General features: G+C 40.2%; 2 protein-coding genes across 3 annotated transcripts in view; both read left to right on the top strand.

Moving 5' to 3' along the window:
* Window positions 1-161: 161 nt before the first annotated feature.
* Window positions 162-7,750, top strand: uhrf1 (ubiquitin-like with PHD and ring finger domains 1). The gene is made up of 17 exons (XM_057326052.1): window positions 162-445; window positions 1,973-2,135; window positions 2,432-2,692; window positions 2,767-2,915; window positions 3,262-3,477; window positions 3,746-3,861; window positions 3,956-4,142; window positions 4,249-4,372; window positions 4,488-4,595; window positions 4,750-4,854; window positions 4,935-5,041; window positions 5,130-5,292; window positions 5,364-5,501; window positions 5,774-5,891; window positions 5,989-6,140; window positions 6,221-6,319; window positions 6,422-7,750. Exons 2-17 carry the CDS (start codon window positions 1,983-1,985, stop codon window positions 6,566-6,568), a joined length of 2,343 nt encoding a protein of 780 aa, XP_057182035.1. The 5' UTR covers window positions 162-445; window positions 1,973-1,982; the 3' UTR covers window positions 6,569-7,750.
* An 809-nt stretch (window positions 7,751-8,559) lies between these two features.
* Window positions 8,560-25,520, top strand: part of kdm4b (lysine (K)-specific demethylase 4B) — a 30,273-nt gene continuing 13,312 nt past the window's right edge. For both annotated transcript variants that reach the window (XM_057325860.1, XM_057325859.1), the window contains exons 1-8: window positions 8,560-8,672; window positions 10,839-11,172; window positions 11,266-11,441; window positions 11,612-11,726; window positions 12,050-12,243; window positions 16,402-16,451; window positions 17,869-17,972; window positions 20,120-20,257. In XM_057325860.1, the coding sequence (XP_057181843.1) occupies window positions 10,858-11,172; window positions 11,266-11,441; window positions 11,612-11,726; window positions 12,050-12,243; window positions 16,402-16,451; window positions 17,869-17,972; window positions 20,120-20,257 (1,092 nt within the window). In that variant the 5' untranslated portion in view covers window positions 8,560-8,672; window positions 10,839-10,857. The remainder of the gene's footprint in view (window positions 8,673-10,838; window positions 11,173-11,265; window positions 11,442-11,611; window positions 11,727-12,049; window positions 12,244-16,401; window positions 16,452-17,868; window positions 17,973-20,119; window positions 20,258-25,520) is intronic.

Raw genomic sequence — 25,520 nt, 5'->3', positions numbered from 1 at the left:
TATTCTTTAGTTTAATTCGTGATATTTTATTACAAATCAAATTAGTAGTCCCTTAAATTTCAATCCACTTTCAATCCACAATGCATCAGGCTCTTATTATATGAAAGGAGCCCTCAAGTCTCGCGACATCACAGCTGAGGGGCAAACATGTGCGATAACGAGAGCAGGGTTTCGCGCGCTGAGCCTAAGCTCCGGTAGTAGGCGTGATTGACGCGTCTGTCAACGAATCAACGCATAGATTGGAGACCCTCTTAGCCAATCAGCAGCGCGCCGTGCCCGCGGCAGGAGGAGAAACACGTTGTTGAACAGTTTTATTGATTCGAGCCCGTTCAAGTGCGTTTCGCGGCAGCATTAAACTGTAACAAAAGTGCAACGATTTTGACTGTTTTATCTCATATATTGACATACAATTACATCTTCTGTTTTCAAGAGGAAGTAAATACAGGTAACGAGCTGTTTTTTAAATGCTATAGTCTTTAACTTTTGTATAGAATGCGCCTTATTTATTGCTTAAACCATAGTGTGTTTGAATTCTTGTTATTTACGTTTCAATGTTTCTACGATATTTACGGATATTAACGGTTTATGCTTTTGCACGAATTATCAATTTCTTTAACTTTAACTGGTCACTTTAAATGGACTTTAAATACGCTTATTCGTCTTGATTATAATGCATTTTGTCGGTGAATCAGCTCGTAATGCTTACGTTTGTCTTACTAATGTTCGTATATACAGTAGAAGTCAAGTAAATAAATTCAAGTCCGAAACAAACTCATCAATGACTTGAAAGTGTTTTTGTATGCATGACTAACGTTAAAGAAATGCAGGGCTTCAAAAGTGTGTTAGTTCCAAATGAATTTATTCTTGTTTAATTAAATATCTTGATTTAACGTTATTTCAATCATATTTACATTTTTGACGTTTAAGTAGCTGTTTTTGATAACAGACCACCCACACGATGATCAGCTCCAAATGAGTCATTTATGTTTCCATAAATCACTTCATTTCAATAGTTAAAGATTATTTTTAATAGATAAACGTTAACTTAATTGAATTATAAATTTTAGGCGATCTGTTTTTGTCTATAAGTCGGCTGAATGAAGGTTCAGAGTGATTTATTTTACTCATTGGTGTGCTCTTGACCGATAGAGGGCGCTCGGGTGTATTTCCGCCAGTAACAGGCGTGGTTTGGATTGCTGACATGAAAACAAGGGATTTTCACCCCATTATACACGATCACCACTTTAGGAATGAAGAGCTATCTCTCTTTTTAGGTTGAATTTTAATCTAGTCGTAAAGGCACCACATGTTTAAATATGGTAATATTTTATTAAAATAAGGCATGCGGGGTACCTATGATAAAGGAAAACCTGAAATAATTTTAACAATCAGATTACTTTTTAGGTGACATGATGTCAAACTGACATTCCCTGCAAAATATTACCTGACAGCTCAATTTATAAATTATTATTGCCAGTTTACCTTAATCTTGCTCAATATCTGATGTTTGTTTATTTTTAACCTAAAAAAAAGCTTTGTTTCTTGTTATTACAACTTTAATTCACAGTTTCAAAAGCTCAAAAGCAGAAACAATAGTTGCACAATGAGTAGGTGTGTGCAGACTTTTAGCTTGTAGCGTCTATCAAAGAACCACGGTATTGCTATCTGATACCATGTCTAAAACCCATATAACCACCTTTGAAATATTTATTATGGACAATAATGACTCGGTTATGACTCAGATTTGGACGGATGAAGCAGGGTCGATTGTTGCAAAGCAGGTTTGCGAAAGCATCAAACAGCCAATGGAAAGCTCAAGGCAACAATGTCAAGAGGAAAAAAACAAGGCTTGCGTCACCCAGAAACGAAACACATTTTTCCTGCTGGTTTGAGAGTTCTGGCGCCGGGCCATTGTTTGATATAAAAAAAAAGAAGGTGGGCGAGTTTGGTAATCTTAAGCGTGCCTTTTCAGGTCGACCGCCATGTGGATCCAGGTGCGCACTATGGATGGCAAGGAGACCCATCGGGTCGACTCCCTGTCCAAGCTCACCAAGGTGGACGAGCTGCGGGGTAAGATAATGGAGCTGTTCAACATCGAGCCGGAAAGACAAAGACTGTTTTACAGAGGAAAACAGGTATTAAAGTCAACCTTAAACAGTGTTAACAGAGTATTTAATAAGAATTAAATGTTAAATTTGTAATTTTGGAAAAAGGGGGCCATAGTCTGAGCGATAATGTCACTATCTGTACAATTCTTTTAGTAATAAAAATATGAAATTACACTTAATACACAATTAAAAGGACTGCGTATCAAATCAAATTAAGCAATTTAAGATTATTGCTTATTTTAGTACGTTTGGATCTTGATTTGATCTGTTTTGTAGCGCTGTACAACAAACTGTATGTTCGGTTTAATTGTCGTTGTTTGCAGATGGAAGATGGTCACACGATCTTCGACTACAACGTGGGTTTGAACGACATCGTTCAGCTGTTGGTACGACAGGCCGTCGCACCGACCGTTCTGTCGAAGGACAAAGAAGCCGAGTTGTCCGACTCTGACTCCGGCTGCGGATCTGCCCAGAGCGAGTCTGATAAAGGTTCAACTCACGGCGAGAGCGAAGGGCAAAGCGCCGGAACCTCGGGTCAAACGGACACGCCGGACCTCATCGACCCAGGCTTTGGGTTTTACAAGGTAAGAAACTATCTATGAATGATGGTCTTTTTCTTAAAGACTGGGTGATCGTGAGATGGAAGATTGTTTTGCAGATCAATGAATTTGTGGACGCACGTGACTTGAACATGGGAGCTTGGTTTGAGGCGCAGATCAAGAACGTCACCAAGGTGGCAAAACCTTCAGGGGATGATGGAGAGCTCGATGGAGGAGAGGAGATCCTTTACCACGTCAAATACGAAGAGTGAGTATAGATTTCAGGCTACTAAAATATTCCGCGAAGACCAATCTAGCATGCACAACACATTTAACTTCAGATCACGACAGGATGTTTTTGAGTCTTTTATCAGGATTTAATTTGGTAGGTTTTTAATATTCATCGGGTTTGGTAAGATGAGCAGTATTCATGTGTGTTGCGTTACATGCAGAACACCTGGATTCCTCTCTAAATGCTGCCTCCAGCTGTTAGCATCCAAACTCCGTTCGTCTTTGTGCTAAACTGTGGGTTCCATCAAAAGCTGACTGTTAAGCGCGTCTCACTGCAGCTGAATGATAATTGCCCCTCCTCTACCCACTTGTGGTTTACACAGTTACCCAGAAAACGGCGTGGTGCAGCTGCGGGGTAAAGACGTTCGCCCGCGGGCGCGCACCGTTTACCAGTGGCACCAGCTGGAGGAGGGCATGACGGTCATGGTAAACTACAACCCGGACGAGCCCAAGGAGCGCGGATACTGGTACGACGCTCGGATCCAGAAGAAGAGGGAGACCAGGACCCAGCGGGAGGTTTATGGCAAGATTCTCCTGGGGTATATGGATTTTTCAAAATGTGCTTTCTGAGGCCATTGCCATGTAATATTTAGCAGAATATTATAATTATAATATATGATATGATATGATATTAATATTTAGTACATTTTTGCTGTATAAATAAGCAAATAGTAGCTAGCCCTCTATGTAAAAGTAGGCTTGATTAAATTAGCTATAATATTAAACATAAAAACATGGTTTTATTTTGCTATAAACGTTTTGCTCTTCGTTTAGTGCGTTTTATGTACAAAGTTTTTCTTCTTTTAGGGAAGCTGGCGATTCTCTCAATGACTGTCGAATAATGTTTGTGACCGAAATCTACAAGATCGAAGAACCGGGAAGTTCAGAGGGACCAGGGGCCTCTTCCGATAGCCCTCTCAAGAGTGAGTTTGCCTCTCTTTCTAATACGTTAGACTAAATTTGATAAGAAAATGTTTTTTAAAAAACTGATTAAATGTTAACCCTCTGTTTCTTCAGGGTCAAACGGACCCGAGTGCAAAGTCTGCAAAGACGACCCGAAGAAGAACTGTCGCATGTGTAACTGTCACGTCTGCGGTGTGAAGCAGGATCCTGACAAACAGCTGCTCTGTGACGAGTGTGACATGGCGTTTCACACTTACTGCCTAAACCCTCCGCTGACCACCATCCCCGCCGACGAGGACTGGTAAACTAGATCTCGGTCACCATTACTCGTTTTTTACGGAGGGCCTCGCTGGACAGATTCCTGCGATGCATCAAAACATGTATTTTAAACCCTCCGTGTTTTGCAGGTACTGTCCAGAATGCCGTAATGACGCCAGCGAGGTGGTCCTGGCCGGAGAGAAGCTGAAGGAAAGCAAGAAGAAAGCAAAGATGGCGTCCGCGAGCTCGTCCAGCCAGAGGGACTGGGGGAAGGTGCGGTTTAGCTCGAGCGTTCGATGGCGCGTTTAACCATGAGCAGCTTGTTTTGCTCCATTACAATTGTCTGACATTTGTCTGTTTTGAGTATGTCTGACGGTTTGTTTCACAGGGTATGGCATGTGTCGGCCGCACCAAACAGTGCACCATCGTACCTTCCAACCATTACGGTCCCGTTCCTGGAGTCCCGGTGGGAACCCTGTGGAAGTTCAGAGTGCAGGTGTGCATCATTTTTTAATCTTTTATTAGTAACTATAGACATTTCTAGATTTAACTTACCGTATCTACGTACGTTGTTTTAGTTTTTGCAACTACAAACTTATATGATATATGAAAATATGAACGTGATTGTAATAAGGTTGTGTGATTCACAGGTGAGTGAATCGGGAGTCCACAGGCCTCACGTCGCTGGAATTCATGGCAGAAGTAATGATGGTGCTTATTCTCTCGTGCTCGCCGGAGGCTACGAAGATGATGTGGTACGCTAACAGATACACCCGGTCACTTAAAACGGAGTGCGTAAACTTCCCATATGTTCATTTCTTTTTTGTTGTTGTAGGATGATGGAAACCAGTTCACCTACACCGGCTCCGGGGGTCGCGACCTCTCCGGAAACAAGAGGACGGCCGAGCAGTCCTGCGATCAAAAGCTAACCAACATGAACAGGTCAGAAGATCCCCATTGTGGTTTTCGTGCTGCTAAAAAAGCTGCTATCAGGATCGGAGTATTCATCTGTTTTTTGTTGTGTTTGTAGAGCACTGGCTTTGAACTGCAACGCAGCCGTGAATGAGAAAGAAGGGGCGGAGGCCAAGGACTGGAAGGCGGGGAAACCCGTGAGGGTCGTGCGGAGCTCCAAAGGCCGCAAGCACAGCAAGTACAGTCCTGAGGATGGCAACCGCTACGACGGCATTTACAAGGTATACTATTAGCTAATGTTTCGGAAAAGAGGATTTGAAATGGTTGGAAGTCATTTTGCTCTGTTCTTCAGATTGTAAAGTACTGGCCAGAGAAGGGCAAGTCAGGTTTCCTTGTGTGGCGATATTTGCTGAAAAGAAACGACGAGGAAGCGGCACCATGGACCCGTGAAGGGAAAGAGCGCATTAAGAAACTGGGCCTCACCATGCAGGTGACGTCTTGAGATTTACTAGACTGTGTTTGTTACCTGCCAAATTCAAAAACGAATGGGTGACTTATGAATTACAGAACTGAGAATTTTGTCAAAGGAAGTTTGTGGTTTTGTTTGAGTTACTGAATCTGTATTTGCTCATGTATTTGGTGCTAAATTGACACAAGAATAACATGATACAGCGGCATTCTTTTTTTGTATTTCTCATTTAATTGAGTAACAAAAACAATGAGTGGGACACAATTTTGTGACGTTTATCTTCTGTTCCTCAGTATCCCGAGGGTTATCTGGAGGCCGTGGCTGCTAAAGAAAAGGAGAAAGAGAATAAAAATGAGGATGATATTGAGGAAACGCCCACTAAGGGGAAGAGGAAGAGGAAATCTCAGACCGGTGGGTGGAACGTTGCTACTGTTATACATCAACGTTGTAGTAATAAACCGATTGATTTTCTGCATCAGCTTGTGTAACGTCTTTCTTCTGGCTGTAGTGGATGAGAAGAGTTCTCCATCAAAAGGCACTCCCAAGAAGATGAAAGTAGAAGCATATAAACTGAGCAAAGAGCAGAAGGCCTTGATCAAAGACGATGAGCTCAATAAGAAATTGTGGGATGAAGCTATGGAGTTTCTGAAGCTCGGACCGGTACGTACAAACCAAACGTCTGTATTGTAGCTTTTTAGCAGCTGGCGTTTTCTAAATGTTTGCGTTACTGCGTTCTGCAGCGCTTCCTGAATAAAGTGGAGGAATTTTTTCTCTGCATCTGCTGTCAAGAGGTTGTTTACCAGCCCATCACCACAGAGTGCCAACACAACGTCTGCAGGGTAACACGCAAACACACTCGCCACCCGGATGATTTTAGTTCGTCTGTTTGATAGTTTCTGAAAAGTTCCCGGCGTTTAAATGAAACCGTTTTGTTGCTACAGGAATGCCTCCAGCGCTCTTTCAAAGCCGATGTTTACACCTGCCCGGCCTGTCGACACGACCTCGGCAAGAACTATCCAATGACCGTGAACAAACCTCTTCAAGCCATCCTCACCCAGCTCTTCCCCGGGTACAGCAGCGGCCGGTGATGTCACAGCAGCACAGAATTCCACTAGAAACTCGGATTTCCATTTTAATATATTTAACAAATGTTGCGACGTATCAGGTTGTAGAATCGATCGGAAAATCTCCTTGATGTTTGATTTGGCCCTGTTTTGCGATGTGCTCCTACCTAGGCAGTGCGCTTCTGTCTGTCGTAGGCGTGTTCCCAAAATGCATCTTGTCATTTAGGATAAAAAGGTGATTTTATAACATTCTAGTCCTATTTTAGCTATAGCAGCTTTCCAATGTATTTTTGCCGCCTTTTGTACAGTGTACCAGCACAATGAACTGTAGCTATGCACAATGACTGTTCACAACGTTAGCGTTCCGATTGAAATCGCTTTTTCTTTGCAATGATATATTTGTAATGATAGTTTGTTCGAAAGCACTGCGTCTTAAATCCCGTTGAAACCGGTCATGTGTAAAGCTGTATGCCTTCACTGACGTTCTCAGTTCGGCCAGTGTAATAATGATGTTCCCAGTGTTCATTTCGCGCTTATTGTAACGTTTTGACGATTAACAAACATCCAAAGATCCGTTAACAGATTTTGCGCTAAGGTCCCGGAGTTTAGGGTGGCGTAGCTTTTTCTAGCTTATTTACATTCGGCTTTATAAAATGTTTTAATCGTCTTGCCTTTATTGGTAACTAACTAAATTTAATCTTAAAGAAATTTGTTTTAACCGTACTACTTTACGTAAACACTCTGTTTGTTGAACTTGTTGTTTTTCTATGTCCAGCAACTAAATTTTAATACATTCTAAAATGAATAGAGATATTATCTCTCTTTTTTTTTCTTTATTTGCTTTTCTGTGTAACTGCTGTGTGCGCGCTTCAAGAAATCGAGTGTCATTTTTCCGTCACGTTGCCGTTATGCAAACAGTGGTCATGCTTGTGAAGCCCACTGAAGTTGATGTACTGACCCAGGATCTGTATTTCAGGTTCTGTTTTCACTTTATAGGGTCGGCGTGTACACTGGATCAGGTTTTATACACACCTGGTCTGACTTTTCAGTGGTATTCGAGGTAAATCCTCAGACCGTTTTTCGCACAAACCCGACAGTTTGACTCATTCAGGAAGTATTTAAATGCATTGTCTTCTCGCTCAATGACGTTCTTTGCTTGTTGTAAGAGTTATTATAGTATTTGCTAAATAAATGCCTATGGCTGCAGATATTTCGTTTTTTTTTTAGTTTGACCTCATCTGTTTCTAATATCTGCGTAGACTGGAGCTGTATATTCTGAAATTGAAATTGTATATTTTTAGCACTTGTATTTAGTCATTGTATGTAGTGGATGATGGTGCATAGTTATTTTCTTGCACTGGGATGAGTGCTATATTTTTCAATAAACCTCATTGAACTTTTATATAAAATAAAAACTTGTGCTTGCTTGTTGAATTGTGTGTGGTGTACACTTCTGCAATTTTAGTTTGTACAGCTGATTTTCTATATTTAATCAACATTGTTATACCTTTCATTAAAGTGAAGGTTTGTTAGGAAAATCATATAAAGACTTGAAAACATTTAGGCAAATGACTTCAGAGCAAAAGGTTAAAAAGATGAAGTCAAGAGGAGCGTTTTGCTGTTAATATGTAACACATAAAATACATTATAGGCATGATGTACTAGAAATATATTTGAGTGACACCTCTTAACATTTGTGAATAGGTACAGTTTGGGTTTTTGGAGCTGTTTGTGTACAATATCAAAACAAAAATATAATTTATTTTATATAAGGTAAATTAAGGTGTAAAAACATTTATAAATGTTTATAAACACACAACCCAAACGAGTGTGACGAGGTACGTCATACCGGAAGATACGTTACCATTACGTGCAGTACGTGTTTTCCGCGGTAGTAGTACCGCAAGCAGAACGCGATTGGCTCATCGAGCCATCAATCAGTCACGCGGGCCAACGGGAAACATCGCTTCACATCGCTCCGACCAATCAAACGTCACGTCGCGCTGCAGTGGGCGGAGCCGCGGCCCAACGCTGCCACTAGATACTATCGAGCCTTTGGAATCCAGAAAACGGAGAGAATCGAAAATAAAACAGCGAATAAAAAAATCAAAACGACCAGGAGCAGCAGGTAAAGCGATGAATTTTCCTCGGATTGCGGTTTCGGTTCGGGGCCGAGGGGGTTGCGCGAGGTTTTATTGTTATTAGCGGTGTTGTGAAGCAGCTGTTGATGTGCTTGTCAAAGCTGAAGCAAGAATGCACGAGCTGTGAAATGTAATGATATTAAAGCGCGTTTATTTGAACACAGACGTGTGTTTATTGCACAAGACAGCGTATATAGTGCAAGTGCATTAGTTTGTTTGTTTACTATGTGTTTTTTAACGCATTACGTCTCAGCAGCTTTGATGTGTTCAGCTGTGGGCAGCACGTATACACAAAGGCCATTTAAATCCAACCTCAGTCTCGTGCTGTTTGAACTTGAGTTGGACTTTTAGGATTTTGAATATGCATTTATTAGTTATTTATTTAATGCATTGCTGGTGTGTATGTTAAAGCACCATTTGTAGTGTGATTATTCATTTATAATGATTGAAAGCTGAATAAGGCTAATATAGAGAAATGCACGCGTTTTGTTGCATGCATGCATGGTTTATGTGTGATTATTAATATCCAGTGACAGTTTTATAATCAGTATAAATGTATGTCCAATTGTCCATCCCGTTTAAATTTGGACTGGGATGTCTTTTGCATCCAAATGTTATTTTATTGCATTCATGCATGCATGTTTCTTTGTAATCGGAATAAGTAGTGTGATTATTAAATTATAATTATATAACGTATAATCTATCAATGAAAAGTGTGTCAGTTATAGAAATGTATGTCCACTTGGTTTAAACTTGACTTGGGATGTCATTTGATGTTTTCGTTTTTCCATACATGCATTGTTTTTGTGTTGAGCATCATCAAGGGTGATTATTAATATCTAATCACATATAATACAGAAAGAAAAACATAATCTAATCTGTTAGAAAGGTGTGTCCACTTGGTTTGAATTTGAGCTAGGATGGATGTTGGACCTGCTTGTTTATTTCTGTTTATAAATGCATCGTTCTGGAAACATGCTAGATTTACTGATGTAAAGTGCTAGTGAAATCTAATATGGTGATTTCAGAACTCTCTAGAAAGAGCCTGTAATTGTGTTTTTATGCTTGTTTGCTTGGTTTAGAAAGCTTCTGTTTCTACAAAGTCAAAATGCCATCCCCACACCACCAACATTTTGATTTACCTTCATCATATTATTATATTTTGTATATTTGCTTGCCAGTAGTATACTGTAGGTTCTTTAATTACTTGAAACTTGTAGAAACAGACTATAGAATCTTAATGCCACACTTAAAATCTGTTGTCAAACTGGGTGTGTTTTATGCATATAAGAAAATGTCATGCAAAGCCGAATGGCTCAAAGTCTTTCACTAGTCCTTAGAGGTAGTATGTCCAGATATTATATATATATATTATATTAAATATACTAGGCCTTTTATTTTTATAAAACAATTTTATATTTCCTTATTTGTCATTATATAATATTCTCTTATACAATAGTCTGTTTGATTAATCGATTCTTATTGGCTGGATGGTATGCCTTAAAACCGTTTAATGCACAGGTAGTTCCAGGCAGTTTGATCAATATTTCGGGTGGTTCTTGGCCTCCATGTTGTGCATTAAAATCCTTTAATGCACTGCTAGCCGAGGATTATCCGTTATATGTAGTTTCTCTTTGTAATTCCAGTAGTATTGATATAAAGTATTGATGATATTCACTTACTCCCGTTTGTGAGTTTAATTGAATTCCATGAAATTTGTAATCATTTCATCCAGATCCATTATTTAATTGTTATTCTGTTGATTGCTTCCTAACTCTATTGTTAGAATGTTTAATTCATACTTATTTTTACTTCCCTTTTCCGTTTTTATTTACATCTACATTTATGCATTTGGCAGACGCTTTTATCCCGTCCATTTGTTTTCGAACCCATGGATCGAACCCATGACCTTGGCGTTGCTAGCGCTATGCTCTAACCACTCAGCTACAGGAAGGCTATTTATCTTTTAAGGTTTCGTTTTATAAATATTTTTACCAAAAACCTTTTTGTTATGACCACCATTTCTTAATAGTTTTTTCTATAAAATGTAATATTAAAAAAGCAAACTATATCAATATCAAATAAATAATCATACATAGTTTTGATTCTGGCTTGGTGTTTATTTGTGCCCTTTTTGTATTTTGCATTTACAGCGTTAGCTGACCTGCAGCTATGGATTCCTCTTTACCCCCCGACCCGAACCCTGAGCCTGAACCCGGCCCAGACATGACTTCACCAGCTGCCGCTGCTCAGGAATTACCCCTCGAACCCTCGGATTCAAATCCACAATGTCCACAACTTTCTGTTCCAACCCAAGAACCATGTGCAGATCCATCTCTACCCCCACAACTGACCCCTGAGCCGATTCCCGCGGCCAACCTCTGCAAGATCATGACTTTCAGACCCACCATGGAAGAGTTTCAGGACTTTGGGAAGTATATTGCATACATGGAGACGCAGGGAGCTCACCGTGCTGGCCTGGCAAAGGTATCGCGTGAAAAACGTAATATTTCTTTGACAATCGTGATGATAATGAGCATGCTTATTAAAGTTACATGTGCATGTTTTTTCCTCGCTCAGGTTATCCCACCGAAAGAGTGGAAACCGCGGCGCTCTTATGAGACGATCGAGGAGATGGTCATTCCCGCCCCCATCATGCAAGTGGTGACGGGCCAGTCGGGACTCTTTACGCAGTACAACATCCAGAAGAAGTCCATGACAGTCGGCGAATACAGCAAACTGGCCTACAGTAAAAAGTACGGCTTGATTTCATTTGAGTGCATTGCAAATATTATGGTAAACAACGCAGTAAAGCTGGTTTTATTGCGTGGGTACTGCAATATAAAGTTGTCTGTCTTCGCTCTCACTTTCTGTGGTCATTTCTGATTTAAATAATATTGTTTTTATTTACTTTGACCAATAACAGATACTGCACCCCTCAACACAAGGACTTTGACGACCTGGAAAGAAAATACTGGAAAAACCTGACGTTTGTGTCGCCCATTTATGGCGCCGACATCAGCGGCTCTCTTTATGATCCGGTTAGTTGCAGAACAACCAGCTCGACAGCACAAGCGCTTTGCTTTGATATATTGTTTTCTTTTATCCCAGCTACTGTTTATTTAAACTATTGTTTCAAGTTTAGTGCAAGTTAAGCTCTGTCAAAAGCATTTTTTGCCATAATGTCCACAAACAAAAATGTACTTTTGTTAGAATACTTCGGAGTAAATAAACGTACAATTAAAGTTACGTTTGAATAAACGTCGCACATGACAAGAAGCACATCTGTTACATTTGTTTGTCGTGTGCATTCAGTAAATCGTTTTTGTTTGCTTTTGTGAATTGTAAACAAATCTTCCTGCAGGGCATCACGGAGTGGAACATCGCTCATCTCAACACTCTTCTGGACATGGTCGAGCAGGAGTGCGGCATCGTCATCGAGGGCGTCAACACGCCCTACTTGTACTTCGGCATGTGGAAAACCACGTTCGCCTGGCACACGGAGGACATGGACCTCTACAGCATCAACTACCTACATTTTGGACAACCAAAATCCTGGTGAGCATCGCATAAGCCGCATATAATAACTTTAAAGTCCCCATGAACCGGAAGTTGCGATCATTTTTACTTCCGAATTCTGACACATTTCCGAGTGAAAAGGAATTTCAAAAAAGAAAATTAGTGGGCGTGGCTTGCGTTTTTGATTTGATTGGATGTGTAAAAACAGCTGTTGCATTGATTTTGAAATGGAACTGGTTGCAGACTGACAGTTGAAGGGGAGGAGTTAACGGTTGCTCCGGCCAAGCCGTCTAATTTACGTCACATGAGATGGATCGTCATTTCAGGGCGAAAGTGCATTTTCTGATTTTAACTGAAGATTATGAGGGTACATGAATTTTAAAAAGAAAATGACCCACATTGATAAGCTATTTACTATGAATGCTGCAATATTTCATGAAAAAATAAGAATGGTCATTTTTAATTTCACTGGGACTTTAACTTGCAAACTTTGAGATGACGTGCATTTAGGTGAAATAAGAGATTCTGAACAAAGTCAGGTTGTTGGCCAGTAACATGCAAACTAGGATCATTTGGTTGTGATTTTACTGTATCCTAAACAGTGGGATGAGTTTGTAAAGCCGGTTTGTGTCCCTGTGATATCATGCTGGCTAGCTCCGCCCACAGTGGAATTTCATTGGTCTAAAACGCCACTCCACATACATGTATACTTAAAACAACTCAATGTTTTGAGAACAATATTAGTTATTCTATACCACGTGCAATATGTTCTGGGTTCTTGCTTATTGGCCCAAGTCCAAAAAGCTCCGCTCTCAAGTGTCCCATAGATTTGTGTATCTCCCTCAGATCTCTGGGTTTTTATATAATTTTACCGTCTGCCAGGTAAAAACTTTAAATTTAATAGTAAAGGCGGGCACGTCGAGGGTTCTGTCTCCTTATTTTGCTTCTAGCATAGGCACAAAAATACCTTGACGCTAAAAATGTCCATATTAGAACTCTGGGCACTGTGAAATATCCTGGTAGCTCAGTTTGAGAGACATTCAAAGTCGATATCAGTTTCTAATTAAGTAGATTTTATGCTTGATTTTGTAGTACCAAAGCAGCAATATAATATCTACGTTTAGACGAGATGACCAATATTTTAAAATTAGGCAAAATAAGCGTTGAAATACAAAAAAAACTAGTTAATAAACTGTATAATTTTATAGTTAATAAACGTTTTTCAGCGCTACAATATTTTATTGGGTAGAATTTTTGTGAATGGGACCTTTGAATATTGTTGAATACATTTCACCTTGGAGTGGAAAAAGGCCACTTGGGGGCGCTGTTGTCATTCGCAGCTGCAGTGGACATTCAGGATGATGTCATCCGTGGCTTGTGCTTTTGTCTCAGCGTCCGCTGCATTTAAACAGACGGCATGTCATTTTACAGGCACTTATGAAGAGCTCTGAGGGCCGTCCGCAGGGAAGACATACATAAATTAGTTTAATCGTTTTCAGTATTGTACGATAATTGCATATAACTGATGATACCTCTCTTAATTAACAACTGTATGTAAGCGTGTCGTGCAAGCAAAAAGCTCGACTTGTCTTTGTTTCCTAGTGCAGAGTGCAGACAGGAAGTAAGAAAGGTCGACTTAAAAATGTGTAAACCGCTCACAGCATCCTTTATTCAGAAGACTAATGCGTTTGAAATCATTTGGTATTCAGGCAGGTTTGTGTTTCCCTGCAGTTCTGCCACAGTAAGACGTTTAATACTGTATTTTGATGTTCTGTATTCAGTTTTCCAGCAGGTGGTTTGTCGCGACTTCAAACGAACAGCCAGCCTAAGTTGTCCCGGGCTTACAAAGGTGTTTCTTTCTTCTCGACTTCTAGTGGTTCTTTCCAACGTTCCCTGGTGCATTCTGTCATTTTTGTAAAGGAGAAGTGTGTATTGCATACTGCATGCTAGTCGTTGATGCCCTTGGCTTGTGTGCTCTTAAAGGGACGGCGTCACATTTAAACTACGAAGCGTTCATTCCGAGCGTCTGTTTCGACAACACGTTGGATTTGAGGTCCAAATGATATGAACTCTGTCAACTTGGTTTATAATTATTAATTGGTCAAGCCGTGAAAACTGGTTTTTAAACTTTGAGTATGGCAGAACTGAACTTGTCCACCAGGTGTAACGCTTTCATATGTTGGCGCAAATCGAGGGAGGGACGTGATGGTTTTGTTTGAGCGTTCTTCAGACGACCAAACAGTTAAGGGTTCAAATACTCCATTCGTTAAGAGTATCTTTCTCTCTTTGTGAAGTGTTCGCTCTTGATGTTTCTCGCTAAGAAGCGCTCTCGCTTTCTCCAGAGGCCTCATCTCAAGTTAACTTTCCGCCACTTCTCCACATAGCTACGAATTACAGGCCACTTGTTTAAAAAAAAAAAAATTTACTCACCCTTCAGCCCGCACGCGTCCGCCGCCCCCTTCCTTTTTTGAAATTGAATCGGTTTTACTTTTCCGGTAATTACAGTATGTTAAAGTGTGTGTGTCGGCTGTTTGCTAACCCTCTGTTCAGCCACTGTGAAATTAACTTCATTCGCCTCCGACTCTCCCCACATCAAAGTCATAATTCTCTGTACCTCCCGAGATCTTCTGTTACGTTCTTAAAGATTGCAGAAAGGCCCGCGTGCCGCCGGAAAGAATCGCGGGGGGCGCGGAGACCGTTTGTTATTGCTTGTTTTCATGTTCTCATTGATGGCAGACGAATCGTTGGCACGGCTCGACAGGTGAACTTTCAAGTGTAGGAGTGTTTTATAGACCGTAAAGAAGGAATAGAGTTGCATAGGAGTTCTTATCTTTAATACAGGGTCAAAGTGCTAAAAAATAGTTTCAGATCTTATTCGTGTTGTTTGCCGTCGCTCGAGATGTGTGTTAAAATTAGAAGGCCTCTCTAGATGGCCGTGTGCTGTCAAATTACTCTGATTTGGCTTCACTTGGGTTCTCGATGCCCCGGTGTGATTCCATCAATACCTGCCTTCATCCCCAGACGGATTCAAATGAAATCGAGCGTCTGCAACTTCGGGTTGCCAGATAGTATTGCCGTCAGTTTGATGTTGGAGGGCAGGAAGCATTCGTACCGTAATTACAGTAGCCCATCAGATCTGCTCTTTTATCGGCGAGAAGAAGAGATGAGACATCTAATTATTATTGATCGGCGGTGGCACCTCTTTCTCCAAATTAAATTTACTAGCGCTGATGTCTTTAGAGTTCTTAGAGGCTGGAGCTCTTGTGGGCAGATATTCGATTTGTGGGATTTTTGTTTGGCTTTTTTGGGTCCGTTTCCGTCAAATTCATCGGATGCAAGATGAACTGCATTATGGGAAGGGATTAAAAAGATAATTTGCCAAAAGATGAATGTTCTCCCATCGATTCATCCTCATGTCATTCCAAACCTGTCTGATTGTTTTAAGTCTTAAAATAAATAGAATCGCCAAAATGACATTTTACATCCCATCAACCACCTACAAAACGCACGTTTTAATCTTTTCATGGGATGTTTAGTTGAGTTTTGTGTGTGTAGGGAAGCTCTAATCTTTTTCACCTGAAAGTGGCACTTGGCTGCAAACCTCTCGTTTTCTCAAGCCTCCAGCAGGGGGCACTGCAGCGCAGCGCTAAACCAGCTCAAAGCCTCGTTCCCCCTGTTCTGAGCATGTGATTTCGAGCTGGATCCCACTGGGAGGGTGTCGTGCCAGATTTACATCCGTGCTTCAGAGCCTCAGGAGGGATCGGCTTTCCGGAAACTTGAAGAAATAATTAGCCTAATACAGACAATGTCAATAACAGCGTCAAGCGAATTGAACTTTCAGACGAACAGAGGATGATGTAGTTTCCCCTTCAGAAAAATTATTTCAGCCCAAATTACGCAGTTGACGTTAAAACCCCACATCTGTGGATTCTTCTAGAATAATAATGATAATATGGCACGCTTGAGCTGATTACATGAAACAAACCGGTTTGTTTTCTGAGCTTTGTCTTTAAAGCTCCGTACGAGTTATGAATGTGAAATTTGTGCGTGTCAGAAGGTAGACGAGGTGTCTTGATGTTTTTGATGGCTGAAGATGTGTGTGATCGGATTCTCGCTGAGATTTCTCGCTGTGGCCTTCCCTTGTCTCTTTCTCTATTGATCGCATGAATCGATGGTTGTTTTTTCTCCTTCCTGCAGGTATGCGATTCCTCCCGAGCACGGCAAGAGGCTGGAGAGGCTGGCGCAAGGTGCGATCTCACATCACACATGCAAAAACTAGCATTAGCCAATTATAGAAGATTATAGGCCAATGGACATATTTAATGATGATTATAAGATACAACAGCACCTGAACGGTTCAGCTTTGGGTTATGATGCTCCCTAAGAACACAGAAGGCACTTTACTAGATTTAGAATAGAGCTTCTATAGATTATAAATACTCAAAGAGTAGCTCGGTAAGTGCTCTCTGCTTCTACTTAAATCGAACTTCTTCTCTTTCTTCCACTGTCTTCTTGCTCTACCGATCATTGAAGATTAGCTCGTGTCGTATGTCACCCTCAGTCACTGCGTAAACGACGCGGCACAAAAAGACAACCCGCTGTAAATAAACCCAACAGCTGAGAGGGAAAGAAACAGCCGAAGTATAGACCTGCGATCATGTGTGGAGAGAGACGTCACTCTTTTCGATGAACTTTTATAATGCCCATTAATGGTTTATGCAAAATTCGTGTCATCACATCTTTACGTAAGAGCATGTGAATTGGCGCTCAGCTGATGTAATTTTAAGTTTCAGCTTTTTTTGCTGCTGGAAAATAAATGAACCAGCAGCAAAAATCACACCTTGCTACGAGGTTGACAGACTCCGTCTTTCTATATTGAAAGTACGAAATTGTTAAATAGCATCCCACAAATAAAATGTATTACTTTTGTTGACATATTCACTTTTGAATTAGGAAGGTAAAACATGTTGAACAGCTGTTTTTGTTGCATAAATAGACTTTATATTTGATCTTTTTGTCGTGGTTGAAAAAATTGCGTCTGAATAGAAATGACTTCTTATCAATTGGGCTTAGGGCTACAAATCATATAGAGTCCCGAAGAAACTGTGCAGGTAAACCAAAGCTTTGCATCACATAATTTTTAGCAAATGGTCGGCTAAATTAAAATAAACCAGAACCTCACTCACTTAAGTGCGTATCAGCAGTAATAATAGACAGGTGGCGTGAATCAGCGACTGTCACATGTTCATGTTTGCACCGTCATCCAGCCGTCATGCATTTTCGCAGCCCGTGTCGTAATGACCCGTATTGTGTTCTGTTCGCTGGAATGAGGGAGATGATTATAATAATTAAGGGCTTTCAGAATGATTCAGCATGCGGTTGATGTTCTGACCCACACTGGCCCAATCTGACGTACAGAGAGCTTTTTACCGATAACCTCCAACCGGCAATTATACGTTACATTCATAATCACGGCTTTCTCATCAGCCATGACAATCTCTCTCCATCCTTTCTTAACCTTCAAAGATGATTTCATTGTAATGACTTCACAAACTCTCACTTTTTTGTTTCTCTTTGACTGTATTGAGGAGTAACTAACTCAAAGTCAACACTAACTTATACAGTTGTTCTGTTGTTTTAATATTTGTTTTTGTTATGTTGCAGGTTTTTTCCCTGGAAGTTCTCAGGGCTGCGATGCGTTCCTCCGTCACAAGATGACCCTCATTTCTCCGTCGATCCTGAAGAAATACGGCATCCCGTTTAACAGGGTGAGTTCTATACAGATCACTTCCTGTCAATGTGCATAAATCCACAGCTCAAGTCTAATTAAAGTGTTTTCTATATTCCATTATACAAACTTGTTGCTTTAGGATAGTTTAAAATAGCTTTATGTCTGTTATACTAGCCATTTAACACGCTCTGTAATGTTAATGAATACATGCCAGCAGTTTTTAATTCCTCCACGCAATAATTTGACGCAAGCCTTCTGCGCTGTGATTGGCTGGATTAGTTCCACAGTGTCATGCAACGAGATCACTTGACGATAATATCAAACAGTTTTGAAAATATCGTAGCGTCTGGGATAGCTCGAGACAGATCCGGATCACGTTGCACACTGCTTATAACGTGCTTCTGCGACCGAAACGAGCACCGATTTGGTTGCGATCCGGAGGTTTTGTCACAGACCTTGGAAATCTGTCCATGACCGCAAAATCCAGCCAAAAATCACGTAGTGTGAGCTTGCCATTAGACACAAATTCCTAATCAATAGAACTTATATTAATAGGTTGTCGAAAATTTATGAAGAATGGGTTCAATCTATGGTTTAGATATTGGCTTTAATTTGCTTTTGGATATGATGGTATAAAAAATGAAAAGGTTACCCCAAAACAGTAGCCGATGTAACCAGCAATTTCATGTTTCAAACAGAGATGGCGACAGAGAGGCAAAAGTGAGAACTTTTCTCTTGTGCGAACGTGTGAACGTGCTGCGCAAGCATGCGGGGCTGGAGCGCGAATGTCACGGCCCGCCAGCGGGCAGAAACCGTGAGATAATGAGAGCGCTTAACCAAAGATATGTTTATTCTCACCACTTCATACAGTGACAGAGGAAATGCAGGAAAGTCTGTTTACATTTCAATTTACCCCGCTTCGGATTTCTGCCTGCGAAGATTAGTCAGCGTCGCTGTATTTTAATCGACAGATAATTCCCATCGTCAGGGACCCGAAACCCTGGTGGTGATTCTGGGCTGGAGATTAAAAACAGAGTAAATCTCTCAAATGAGGCTAGATCAAGTTCAGCTCTGATCCACTGCAAGTGTCGCGTTAGAGGTTGTCGTCATTGGTTGCGATGTCGTTCATGTGGCGGGTGATGCAGCTGTCGCATTTTCTAGATGGTTGAAGTGTTGATCTCAGCAGGAAGAAAATGAAAGCAGAAATTGAAGAAAAAGTTTGTTTTTTTAGTTCAATGTTGTGTTAATATTTAATTATACCTTTGAATCGTTACAAAAATAATTAATAAAATAATGATAATGTTTTTTTTATATTACCACGGTAGTACCTCGAGTTTAATTTTTCCTCTTTAAATTCATTTTTTTTTATTTCATATATTTCACATAAAATTGTATTTGATTTCACATTACATTTTATTTTATTGTTTCATATTTAATGTATAGCTTACTTTTTTAAAAATGGTTTTCATAGTTGACACACTTAAGTTAGAAGAAAAATCGCTAATGAATCTAACTTTCTAATGGACGGCAGCGATTCGTTGAAGCTTCGTGACTTCAGAGCGATCGCACGGCTGAAAAATGGACTGAAATGAAAATCTTCATTTGCCAAGGCTGGATAACCCCCCCTGACATGCTTGGCGTCTCACCTTAATTGCGCTCGCATCGCAGCTTTCTCTCACCACTAGGCAGCTGAGCAGCAAGACAGATTCCTACGAGAAAATGAATGAGGAGAGAGTGTTGTGCGTGTTGGTACGAGAGGGGAGAGAAAATTTCTTTGCCCATCGGCGGTTAATGGCTACAGATATTAACGCTGGAAACTCAATGTGTTGATTTTCCCGCGTCAGGTTGTTCTGCTCTCTGAAGTGTCGTTTACAGCTTAATTCAGACGTTATTGGCTCTTTTATCAAAGCACACATCACTGAGTCCTGTAAATGTTTCCCACTCGAAGGTTTTCATATTAGAGCAAAGCTTGACAGAATTAATAGGATGAGGGATAACGGAGCAACATGTATATTAAAATATTAAATAAAATAAATCTACATAGTATACTGTATATAGTGTTCATTTTGCTATTTGTTTACATTATTGTATAATATAATAAAATTTGATACCATGTGTACGACAAAGATGAATGTGAATGGATTAATTGTAAAGAAGTCTGATGGCAGATTTGTTTTCTTGCAGATCACTCAAGAAGAGGGGGAGTTTATGGTCACGTTTCCGTATGGCTATCACGCCGGATTCAACCACGGCTTCAACTGCGCAGAATCCACCAACTTCGCAACACTGCGCTGGGTCGACTACGGCAAGATGGCCACACAGGTACAGTATCATCTTTCTTTCTTTCTTTCTTTCTTTCTTTACTAGAAAAAAACTTTGATTTCAATTAGGGATGCACCGATATGTAAATTTTGGCCGATAACGATAACCGATAATACTTTATCATTGGAAGCTGATAACGGATATATTGGCCGATATACAGTATCTAAATATTAATATAAAATTCCCTAAGACTGAAACAAAAGGCACAAAGTGGACAACTGCTTCTATTTGAAAAACATTCACCGCGGAAAACAAGGTAACCATTAGTTCTCTTTTTTCCCCTGAAAATCGTGTACCAAGCCTAGTTTATTTTATTTAACTATTCTTTAACCTTCAAACTTTTCTGGTACATTTAATAAACAAATTATATAGATGTTCTTCCAGAAAAATGTTTTCAATAGCCACATGTAGGGATGTAACGATTCACCGTGAGCCGGTTGAAAATCGGTTATAATGTGCGACGATTCAAATCGGTTGAGGCTTGAACTGAATCGCAATACATTTTTTGAACAGCAGGGGCCGCTATTTTCACTGCAAACCTAAACGTGGATGCTGATATTTCTTAAATGCAAAAAAATCCAAGAAAAGCACAGACAGTATTAGTTTGTTTATATTAAAGAGACTTTTTCTATTATTAATTTGTTATAAAATTGCAGTTTAGTTTTGTTATTTGAAATAAAACATTATTTTATCATACAAAGAAACGTGAAGCATTTAAGAAATAATGCAAGGGACGGTGTTCATTTCTAATTGGTTTCAACTAATTTTGTAAAAATAAATTGTGAGTAAATCGTGAATAAATCGCATCGTGAGATCAGAATCGTGAATCGCATCGCATCGTGAGCTGAGTGAATCGTTACATCCCTAGCCACATGTCTAACAGGTCTCAAGACAGAAAGCATTCAGACAGCAGTCTGATTCAAACAATATGCTTTTGTTCCTATAATTACTTCCTATTAATCTACATACTGTACCTACATCAGCAATGTTTTGATAATAGCAGTAAGTGAATGATCACGAGAGAAAGACAGTACTGTACTGTATTTTAACTGCGAGCAGCTGAAGTAGTTTAACCAGAGGAAATGACTTATGATTTATTGGCTTTAATATATCGGCATACATTTTATTATCGGCCGAAAGCGATCAATGTGGTCTCAGTTTTCCCTGCCAGTTTTGCGAGTCAAATCAAGGTTGCGAATTGATTTCGTATATTATAAATCAATTGATTGGTTATTAGTTTTTGAAGACACATGGTGTCAAAGAGAGGCTCGGTGTTCTGTTATTGAAAACAAACTTTACTTTCCCAATTTTTATAGGGTTTTTTTGGATGTTGAAATTAAGTGATGCGTAAGTCCTGAGGAATTGTAATTAAAACTTTTTGTTAAAAATCAGAAATCTTTCTTTTGATTTCTCTTTTTTCTACCTTTTTGTCTATCTGTCAGTCTGTCCGTCTCTTTTTTTCCACCTATCTACAGTGGCAAGAAACAGTATGTGAACCTTTTGGAATTTCATGGTTTTCTGAATAAATTTGTCATAAAATGTGATCTGATCTTCATCTAAGTCAAGGGTATTGACAAATAAAATATGTCTACAAATAATAACACAAAAAAATTCTGATCTTTCATGTCTTTATTGAACACACTCATTCAACATTCAAAATGGCAGTGGAAAAAGTAAGTGAACCCTTAGAATTAATAACTGGTTGACCCCCCTTGGCAGCAATTACCTCAACCAGGCGCTTCCTGTAGCTGTGGATCAGACCTGCACATCGTTGAGGAAGAATTTTAGCCCATTCTTCCTGGCAGAACTGCTTTAGCTCGGTCATATTCTTTGGACGTCTCATGTACAGTGAGGGAAATAAGTATTTGATCCCCTGCTGATTTTGTAAGTTTGCCTACTTACAAACAAATGAAGGGTCTATAATTTTTATGGTGGGTTTATTTTAACTGATAGACACAGAATATTTAAAAAAATCAGGGGAAAAATGTTTTATAAAGGTTATAAATTGATTTGCATTTCAGTCAGTGAAATAAGTATTTGATCCCCTACCAACTAGCAAGAATTCTGGCTCCACAGATTGATTATGTGCCTATATGGACCACAGATTAGTCCTGTCACTTTAAGAAAGTACTCCTAAAGTCAGCTTGTTATGTATATAAAAGATGCCTGCCAACAGAATCTGTATCTTCCAGTTCAACCTCTCCACCACCATGGTCCAGACCAAATAGGTTTTAAAGGATGTCAGCGGCAAAATTGTAGACCTGCACAAACCTTGACTAGGCTACAGACAGAAGCTTGGTGAGAAGGAGACAACTGTTGGTGTGATTATTTGGAAATAGAAGATATACAAAATAACTATCAAATGCCCTTGTTCTGGAGCTCCCTGCAATATTTCCCCAATGGGGTAAAGATGATCATGAGAAATGTTAAAGATCAGCCCAGAACTACACGGAAGAAGCCTGTTAATGATTTCAAGACAGTTGGGAACACAGTTAGCAAGCAAAACATTGGTAACACATTGGTAACACGCTATGCCACAGTAGACTGAAATCCTGAAGCACCCGCAAGGTCCTCCTGCCCAAGAAGGCCCGCCTGGCTCGTCTTAAGTTTGACAATGAACATAAAAATGATTCAGAAAAGGCTTTGGCGAAAGTGCTGGCACTGCTGTGAGACCAAAATGGACTCCTGTGTTTGGAGGGAGAGAAATGCTGACTATGAGCCCAAGAACATCATGTCTACAGAGAAGCACAGTGTTGGAAACATTCTGCTTTAGGGCTTTTTCTCTGCTACAGGTATACAGGATGACTTCACCGCATTGAGGGGCTGAGGGACGGGCCCATGTACCGTAAAATCTTGGACGAGAACCTCCTCCCCTTAACTAGGTCACTGAAGATGGGTCATGGATGAGCCTTTAACATGACAAAGACGCAAAACATATTGCCAAGACAACCAAAGAGTGGCTTAAGGAGAAGCACATTAAATGTCCTAGCCAGTCTCTAGACCCTAGTCCTATAGAACCTCTGTGAAGGAGGCTAAAACTCCAATTTGCTGAGCGACAGCCAAGAAACCTTAAAGATTGACAGAGGAGTGGACTAAATGTATCCTGACACATGTGCAAACCTGCTGACCAACTATCAGAAATGTCTGACCTCTGTGCTTGCCAACAAGGGTTTCTCCACAAAGTACAAAGTTATGTTTTGCTCGGGGATCAAATACTTATTTCACTGACTGAAATGCAAATCAATTTATAACCTTTATATAACATTTTTTTCCCCTGATTTTTTTTAATATTCTGTGTCTATCAGTTAAAATAAACCCACCATAAAAATGATAGACCCTTCATTTGTTTGTAAGTAGGCAAACTAACAAAATCAGCAGGAGATCAAATACTTATTTCCCTCACTGTATATGGCCCTCTTCAAGTCAATCCATAGCATCTCTATTGGGTTGAGGTCTGGGCTCTGACTTGGCCACTCCACAAGGCGGATTTTGTTTTTCTGAAGCCATTCTGTTGTGGACTTGCTCCGGTGTTTTGGGTCGTTGTCCTGTTGCATCACCCACCTTCTACACATCCTGAAGAATTGTCTGATATACTTGGGAATTCATCTTCCCCTCAATGATTCCAAGCTGGCCAGGCCCTGATTCAGCAAAGTAGGCCCAACTCATGAGGTTTCCTCCACCATACTTTACAGTTGGGATGATGTTTTCATGATGGTATGCCGTGCCCTTTCTACGCCAGATGTAGTGCTGTGTGTTTTTCCAAATATTTCAATCTTAGCTTCATCAGTCCACAAAACATTTTGCCAATACCGCTGTGGGTGTCAATGTGCTCTTTTGCAAACTTCAGGCGTGCAGCAATGTTCTTTTTAGTAAGCAGTGGCTTCCTTCGTGGTGTCCTGCCGTGGATACCCTGCTTGTTCAGTGTTTTACGTATCGTAGACTCATGAACAGAGATGTGAGCAAGTTCCAATGATGCCTTCAAATCTGTGGCTGTCATTCGGGGTTGTTTCTTTACCTCATTGAGGAGTCTTCGTTGTGCTCTTGGTGTCATTTTGACTGGGCGCCCACTTCTTGGTAGAGTAGCAACAGTCCCAAAGTGTCTCCTTTTGTAGATTGTTTGCCGAACTGTAGACTGGTGAATTTCTAAAGTCTTTGAAATAACTTTGTAACCCTTGCCAGCTTTATGTAAATCAACAATTCTTGATCGTAGATCCTGTGAAAGCTCTTTTTGGCGAGGCATGGCTCACATAAGCGTGTTCTTCTTGTGCAGAGCAAACTCCAAACGTTTGAGGGGTTTTTATCAGTCAAAGTAGCTGTAGTCCACACCTCCACACTTATTATCTTAACGAGACTCCAGGTGTGCTAAAACCTGACTCCAATGAGCTTTTTTGAGGTCATTAACTCAAGGGTTCACATACTTTTTCTACAAGCACTGCGAGTTTTTTTTGGTTGTTCTCAATAAAGACATAAAAGATAAAAAAAAATGATGTGTTATTATGTGACTTAGATGAAGATCAGATCACATTTTATGACAAATTTGTTCAGAAAACCATGAAATTCCAAAAGGTTCACATACTGTTTCTTGCCACTGTATCTGTTTTTCTATCTGGTTTGTCTCTCTTTTTCCATCTGTCTGCCTGCTTGTTTTGCCTTTCTTTCTTTGGTATTCTATCTTTTTTAGCTTTCTGTCGTCTGTCTCTCTCTCTCTCTCTCTCTCTCTCTCTCTCTCTCTCTCTCTCTCTCTCTCTCTCTCTCTCTCTCTCTCTCTCTCTCTCTCTCTCTCTCTCTCTCTCTCTCTCTCTCTCTCTCTCTCTCTCTCTCTCTCTCTCTCTCTCTCTCTCTCTGTCTCTCTCTCTCGGTTTTCGTCTGCCTGTCTTTTTCTCTTTTTCCCATCTTCTTTCTTTTATGATTGTATTTTTGTTCACATGTTTGTAGCTTTGTTTTTTCTGTTCTCCTTTTTTTAGTTTGAGCTTACGTTCTAGACACTCTGTATACTTAAAATTCACCTTTTCTGTAATTTTCTGTTTATTCCTCCAGCTAGTTTCATGCCTGGCATTTTAAAATTCCACAGCACGTGTGACACACACACGCACACACGCACACACACACACGCACGCACGCACGCACACACACACACACACAGTGTGTTGTTTGTGGATTAAGGATATCTGAAGAGCGGCGCTGGTAAATATCACAGTAGCGTTGTGAGGGTCACAGTCGTGTGATGAAGACTCGCGCTCGCTGCTGTCTAATTAAACCAAAT

Source organism: Triplophysa rosa, linkage group LG25, assembly GCF_024868665.1.
Source record: "Triplophysa rosa linkage group LG25, Trosa_1v2, whole genome shotgun sequence".
NCBI lineage: Eukaryota > Metazoa > Chordata > Actinopteri > Cypriniformes > Nemacheilidae > Triplophysa > Triplophysa rosa.
This window is presented reverse-complemented; position numbering and strand designations above follow the sequence as displayed.

What these genes read in the sequence shown, in the direction of transcription:
- uhrf1 (XM_057326052.1), top strand. Translation starts at nt 1,983, where the DNA reads ATGTGGATCCAGGTGCGCACTATGGATGGCAAGGAGACCCATCGGGTC. An exon ending in CAGGCTTTGGGTTTTACAAG is followed by an intron (nt 2,693 to 2,766) that starts GTAAGAAACTAT and finishes ATTGTTTTGCAG; the next exon opens with ATCAATGAATTTGTGGACGC. An exon ending in GCTACGACGGCATTTACAAG is followed by an intron (nt 5,293 to 5,363) that starts GTATACTATTAG and finishes TCTGTTCTTCAG; the next exon opens with ATTGTAAAGTACTGGCCAGA.